General features: G+C 49.4%; 1 protein-coding gene across 1 annotated transcript in view; it reads left to right on the forward strand.

Moving 5' to 3' along the window:
• The first annotated feature begins 2,861 nt into the window (after positions 1 to 2,861).
• SMIM20 (small integral membrane protein 20) overlaps positions 2,862 to 7,019 on the forward strand; it is a 7,858-nt gene continuing 3,700 nt past the window's right edge. Inside the window, exons 1-2 of the mRNA XM_019526613.1 lie at positions 2,862 to 2,994; positions 6,813 to 6,869. Coding sequence (XP_019382158.1) covers positions 2,886 to 2,994; positions 6,813 to 6,869 — 166 coding nt within the window. The 5' untranslated portion in view covers positions 2,862 to 2,885. The remainder of the gene's footprint in view (positions 2,995 to 6,812; positions 6,870 to 7,019) is intronic.

A 7,019-nucleotide genomic window follows, 5' to 3' on the forward strand; every position in this document is an offset into this window, starting at 1 on the left:
CGCCTGCTCCACTGTCTCCGACACCTGCGGGCAGTCACCATGCCCCCCAGCCTCCGAGGGCATGCGGTGTTCATGGTTGGAAGGGACCTCAGAAGGTCATTTAGTCCAGCTCCTTGCTTGAAGCAGGATCATCCCTGACTAAAGCATCCCAGCCACGTGTCTAACCTGCTTTTGAACGTTTCCAAGGATGGAGATTCCACAACTTCTGTAGGCAGCCTGACCACCCTCAAAGTAAGAAAGTTCCTTTTAATCTTCAGCCCAAATTTCTACTGCTGGAGCTTGAGGCTATTGCTCCTAGTCCTGTCCCCTGCCGCCACAGAGAAGTATCTAAATGCTGCTACCCCTTCTGCTAATGACAGAGAAAGCTCTCAATTCACCTCTGATATATGTATAAGATGACCTCTCTTAGAAACCAGAAAAGACTGGCTGACATTTCTTTAAAAGAACCCAAACCCTTCAAAGTATGTAAGGGACTGGATTTTTCTAGCACCCGTGTCATACTGGTTATATGCAGAAAAATTCAATTTGGCCTCCTACCCCTACTATTTGAGATCATAGATAAAAATTTTACAAAACCTCAGTAGTACCCATCTGTGCATTCACTTAAGCCTGCAACTTCAGTAGCATTTCTGTTGTGTTTAATACCCCTCACATTTATCTGCCTTTCTGCATCATGATGTCATGGAATCATAAACAAGTAGGGCTGGAAGGGACCTTCAGAGGTCATCTAATCCAACCCTGTCTGAGGCAGGATCATCTCTATCCAAATCCATTGTCTAACTAACCTATTAGCAAAGCTACAGTCAACCCTGACACAACTAAGTCTAACAACTAGAAAGGAAAGATGGGAACTAAGCTAAAGGGAGACTGAAGTGAGCTGCTGCTCATGAAAGCTCTGATACCATTATTCATTTATGATATAGAAGTGGTTCTTGGGCCTTTTCAGACTCAAGGCACCCCTGGCTAGACCCAAGGCACCCTTTCAAAACTGACAGCTCTTGTTTTTTGACTAAAAAATATAACAGAGCAATAAAATAAAAATAGCAGTGCTAACATGACATGGCCTTGTGACAGCCTTGATACAATCCCAAGACACTCCAGTGGCGCTGCATCACCTGGTTGAGAATCACTGGTCTGTAGGATGCACCCTAGTCCAACCCCTGCCTAAGGAAGGATCATCCCTATCCAAACCACCCTATACAGGTTTCCCTTGCTTTATGCGGGGTCTGTACATGTGAATTTGCTCTTATGCAACAACCCTTTTTATACCAAAAATTCATTATATGCAAGGTAAATTCACTCTTATGCGATCGGTGCGGTAGAAGCCCACAGTCAGCTGCTTTGTGTGGTGCATTGTAGGAGTGATACACACCAAAATGTAGTCTCTTGTGTGGATCTGTGCTCCTCTCTCGTTATCTGAGACGTGTGTCTGTAGTTGCCATCCCCATTATGAGTGTGCCCTGTGCTTGTGTGTACTATGTGCTATTGGTGAGTACCAAAATTGTGTTGTAAAAGTGGCAGAAACGGGTCTGGGGATCAGAACAGTCATGGTCTTGGAATCTACCCCTAGTTGTTACATTGTAAAGCGGGTTCCCTTTATGCAAATTCCAGTTACGCACGGTTTCCCAGGAATGCGTGTACCGCAAAAAGCAAAGAAACCTGTACACAGTCACTGTCTAGCCCAGGGGTCAGCAACCCCCAGCATGCGTGACAAGCATGGCACGTGAGCCCATTTTGCTTGGCACGCCACAGCCAGCCCCAGCTCCGAGTAGTTGCTGCCAGCAACGGAGCCCGGACTGCTCCCAGGAGGGCTTGCAGCATCCCAGCTGCCCGCTGAGAGCTGCCCGGGCTCCCGGCTGGCAGCAGCTCCGGCTGCAGCCGGGAGGCTCCAAACAGCTGTGCCGGGCTCCGGCCCCGGCGCGTGCACCCGCGCCTCGGAGCAGGCGGTGGGGGAGGGGCCCGAGGCAGCGCAGCCCCGGCCTCTGCCTCGCTCCCGGCACGGAGGTGATGGCGGGCTTCCAGATCCCAGCGCAGCTGTTTGGAGCCTCTCGGCTGCAACCGGCCCCGGCTCTGGGGAGCTGCTCCCAGCAGGCAGCTGGGACCAGCCCGGGCTCCAGCAGCTCCCGAGAGCCGGGGTATCTGCTGACAGCCACAGAGCCCGGGCTGGGGGGCAGGAGCTTTGGGTGGGGGGCACAGGGGCTTTGGGTGGGGAGCAAGGGGCACAAGCAGGGCATGCTGCCATGTACCCCTTGCCCTCATTTTGTTTTTCTGCCATGCCGGCACTCTGGCACTTTCCGAGGTAGGCATTGTGGTGTTTTTTGGCACTCTGGCCAAAAAACGTTGCCTATCCCTGGTCTAGCCTCTGGGTGCTCAGCTTCCAGCCCACGGGCCAAACAGAGTCCACAGACCCTTGGAATCGGGCCTGTGGGGATCCCCGGGGGTCAGGAAATGTGGTGGTGGGGAGTGGTGGCAATTAATACCGCCAGCCCCTGAGCCAGAGCCATGCCCGCTCCCCTCCGCCAGGCCAGGATGGGGCCGTGCCCCCGCCGCCCAGAGCAGCTGGCCCGGGCCCCGCCCCACTGCCCGACTGGCTGGGCTCGGGCAGGTGGAAAAGCCCGTGCAGTAAGCGAGCGCGCTGATGCACCTGGTCGCTGCCGTCCTAGGATGAGACCCAGCAGGTGACACCCACAAGAAGGGAAATGACGACTAGGAGAGAAGAAGGGCTGTGCGTGCCCGGGGGTAAGTGACGCAAAAGATCAACTCAGTGACGTTAAAGTCAAACAGGCCCGGGACGGATGTGGGGAGGTCGTTGCAGCGACGCAGGTCCTTCCCGGCGTGCCCCGCACCCCCCGGAAGCGGAAGCGGGCGAGGGCATTTCTGGGGCGATGGCGCGAGCTACTCGCGTTCTGTTAATCTTCGGCAGCTTTGTGGCCGTAGTGGGGGCGGCGTTTTACCCTATCTACTTCCTGCCGCTGCAGCAGATCAAGCGCTACAGTGAGTGGTCCCGGGGGCTCCACCCGGCCCGCGCCATGGTGCCCGCCCCCCGCTGCGCTGGGCTGTCCCGGCCGGGCGCGGTGCGGCGAGACCCCCGCCCCGCCCCGTCGCTTCCGCTGAGCCCCGGTTCCTTTCTGTGCGGACCGGGGGAAGGGGGTGCTGGTGGCTCCCGGCTCTAGCCGTGTCACCTGAGGACACGGCTGCACCCAGCTTTGCCGCGTCCCTGGCGGGCACGCAGCGGGCAGCCCACCCTCACCCGCACACGTGTGGGTGAGAATATGTTCCCCCATGCATCTCCCAGGGGCACTAGCAGTGGTGGGGAGCCACTCTCCTTCCCTACCTCTCCTTGCCCCCAGACGACCTGCCTGTGACTCCATCCAGCTCCTGGCCCTAGGGTCCCATTCATCGCCTTGGCTGGGCAGTACCTGCTCCTGCTCCACTCCTTCCCTCACCGTGGGGGCCTCAGTCTGCCCCCCTATGTTCATTCCCTCTCCTGGGAGGGGAATCTAGCTGTGCCTGCAGTAAGGTTCCTGTAGCAATGGCCAGGGTGCTCTGCCAGTGCTCCCTGTTTTCAGAGTGGGAGGGGGAATGGCAATGAAGGGAGCTCATTCTTGGGGCTCCCTGCTGGTGCCAAAGGGTGGGGTGGGTAAATTGGGCCACCCCCATCTCTGGCAGGGGGCTCCGATATATCTGCCCCACCTCCTGGGGCCGAAACAACCCCCCAGATTGAACTCCTTTTCCCTTTCCTTCCTCCCATTCTGAAAGCAGTGACAGGCTGGGAGCGCCACAGACGCAGATTACAGAAGGCGCTATATTTTGAAATGTCTTTATTTGATACTTCATGTAGCTGAGGGGTCAGATATCACCTGATTGGCCATTTTTAAGCTGTCTGTAGCCAAGCAGTTGTTTGGTCATGGCTATAGACTGGTTTCTGTGGCCGGATTGGACGAAAATTGTCACTTCTGTCTGTATCTTCAATTATGTATGTATATTTATATGAAACATTACTTCACAGCATGACTTTTGGATGCCCATGAGTTGACCAAGTTTTGAGACATACACACAGATCTCCAAGCATATCACACTTTAGGTGTCAGGAAGTAAAAAATACACTTTTATTTATCTATTTATTTGTATATGTATATATGTATAAATAAAATATGTATTTATTTTTACTTCAGCATGATTTTGAAGTAATATGCTTCTGGCACCTGAAGTTGGATATATTTGGAGATTGTGAGGGTTTTTTCTCTCTCTCTCTCCCCAGGTATACCCAACTATATAGCATGACTTTTGGACAGCTTAAAGTAATGTGCTTCAGACATGTAAAGTTGGATATATTTGGATATCGTGTATATCACAGGTTCCCAAAATGATTCGTGTACTCCTGGGGGTTTGCGACATCTCTAGGGGGTACACTGGAGAAATTGCATAACAGTAGATTTTAATTTCCATTATAATAATTGTCACGAAGGGGTTAAAATATAAAACGTATGCTAGTAGGGATATGCGGGCAACTGATTAAATCTAGAAGGGGTACACATTAAGAAAAAGTTTGGGAACCTCTCATATGTATAATGTATAATCTCCAATTATATCCGACTTTTGGATGTCCAAAACATGTTACTTCACAACTATGCTGAAGTAAAAATAAATGAACCTTTAAAGATTTTGTGTGTGTAAAATTTCTATATAAACATTTATTTATTTATTTTATTTTAGCATGACTGTGTCCATCAGTAAAATGGGAAAAGCCTCCACACAGTCAGGTCCTAGGGCAATGGTTCTCAATCTTTTTTTAGCCTGGAGGCAGCCTTGGAGAGACTTGAAGCTGCTTTCAGAAAATAAGGTAGAGCTGTTTAGTGGATCTTTATGAAAAGGTTGAAAACTCCAGACAGACACAGCTAAGCATCTCTCACATCTATGAAAAACCTGCTAAGTGATTTGACTGGCATTACGTTAGGGCTCTGGTAGATGGATTCTGCTTCTTCAGGCCAGCGTTCAGTTGCCTTAACTGTGAGGCATTTTATCATCCTCCAGCCCTCTCCATCTTCATTAAACACCTTCCAGGTTCCTCAACAAATTAGGCAGGGGGCTTACAAGCAATAGTCGCTGTTACCATGTGACCTTGGTGGGTCTCTTGAGCAGTTAGCCACATGCAGTTAGTTAATGAAGCAGAATTATCTTGAAGTAAACATGTCTGTAAACAAGTACTTGATCTTAATCATGTACAAGGGAGCTGAATCACAGTTATGCAGGCAACGTGCAATTTTGACCCCTCAATATTTGAGTGCTTAATTTGACAACTTTGCAGCTGTGCTGTGCTGGCTGTTACTGCTCAGGCCTGATGAAGAATGTCTTGTGTTTGAAAGCTTATCTGTTTCTACCCCAACTATGCAGTGGGTCCAGTAAAATATATTAACCTAAGAAATCCTTGCCTTTCTCACAGTTCCTGGGCTGCCATGGCTGTAACATCACTCTAATAACTTTGCAACCTCAGCATTCTTATTTTTGTGTCAGGCAGAAGGTAGGGCTGGCTGACACCTTGGATACTAAGTGGTTCAGAAAAGGCTTGAGCTTTTGGAGGTAAAAACCTCTTTTGCCAAATGCTATAACACTAGGTGGTATCAAATTTTTGTGTGCAAGTCTTGGAGTTAAAAAACAAAAAAAATGTCCATCATGAAGTCTGTTGAAATGTTTGTGGTTCATTAATAGGTTTAGAAAATTTAGAACCTCAGGTAGGGATCTCTGTTACTAGAGCTTATAATATAAACCAGGGCTTGGCAATCTGTGGCCTATGGGCTAGAGTCAGCCTGCAGCGCCATTGAATTCAGCTTGGGGAGCAGAGGCTTTGGTAGCAAAGGACTTCATACCTGCCATGCTGTGACTGGGTGGTGGAGGGAAGCAGCAGCAGAGCTGGTCAGGTGTTAGTGGCGGCCTGCCTTGGACCCATTTATTTTTTAATGGCTCATTCTGGCCTAACACTGGAAAGCATTGCAGACCGCTGACGTAAACTGGCATCAATAATCAGTTGTCATCCTCTGTGTTAACTGGCACTGTGGTGGATAGTGTGAGCAGCTTCTTGCTGGTAGGTGAATGGCGAGACTTGGGAATCTTAGCTTCTGTTCCAGGTTTTGGAGGGAGGTGTCCTCTAATGAACAGAGAGGAAATATGCTTTTGGGGGGTTTTCTTCTCTCTCATCCCATGCAGCTGGTCTTGTCCCAGTTTTTTCTCTTTGCTGGCCTGGCTTTTCATCTTCATCAGTTTGTCTCCTAAGTCATCAGCCCTTATCTGATCTTTCTTTCCATCAATTTTTGAGGGGGGGGTTGGCTAACTTGCATGTAGGCAAAGATTTTTTCCCCCAAAAGGATTAAGGGTCTTTGAGGAGGTTGGGAGAGGTGGGAGGAGTGTTTTGATGCCATTGAGTCTCTTTCTAGGGGCTAAGAGATTTCATCTCCTGAAATATCAAGCATTATTGGGATATTTCATGTTGAGATCCCTGACACTGAATTTCTTGTTACTTGTTTGGCTATAACGTTCATAGTGTCACCATTGCAGCCATTTTATCATTTAAAGAAGCACAAGAGCTTGTTACGTTCACGTGGCTTCCTTGCAGTTTGGTTATAAGAACCTGACAACTAACATTTGGCATTCATTGTTGTGAGAGACAAATTTTGTAACACTTCTACTGGGCGCAAAAGTATTCGCTAGCACCTCATGCCTTAATCTTCACATTTTTTGCTGGTTTTAATAAATATTTGTTTAGCAACCATGAAAGTGAATGATGATTCTTTTCTTTGCACTTATGCTTTTCCCAGAGCAAGAACAAGCAAAGAATCGAGCTGGTATTGTTCAAGAAAACATCCAACCGCCAGGTATGTCTCTTTCATAGTTTCATAGTTTCTAGGGTCGGAAGGGACCTGAGCAGATCATCTAGTCCGACCCCCTGCCATGGCAGGAAGAGCACTGGGGTCAAATGACCCCAGTAAGGTGGTCGTCCAACCTCCTCTTAAAAACCCCCAGGG

Source organism: Gavialis gangeticus, unplaced genomic scaffold, assembly GCF_001723915.1.
Source record: "Gavialis gangeticus isolate Ggan-Ray unplaced genomic scaffold, GavGan_comp1, whole genome shotgun sequence".
Classification (NCBI taxonomy): Eukaryota; Metazoa; Chordata; order Crocodylia; family Gavialidae; genus Gavialis; species Gavialis gangeticus.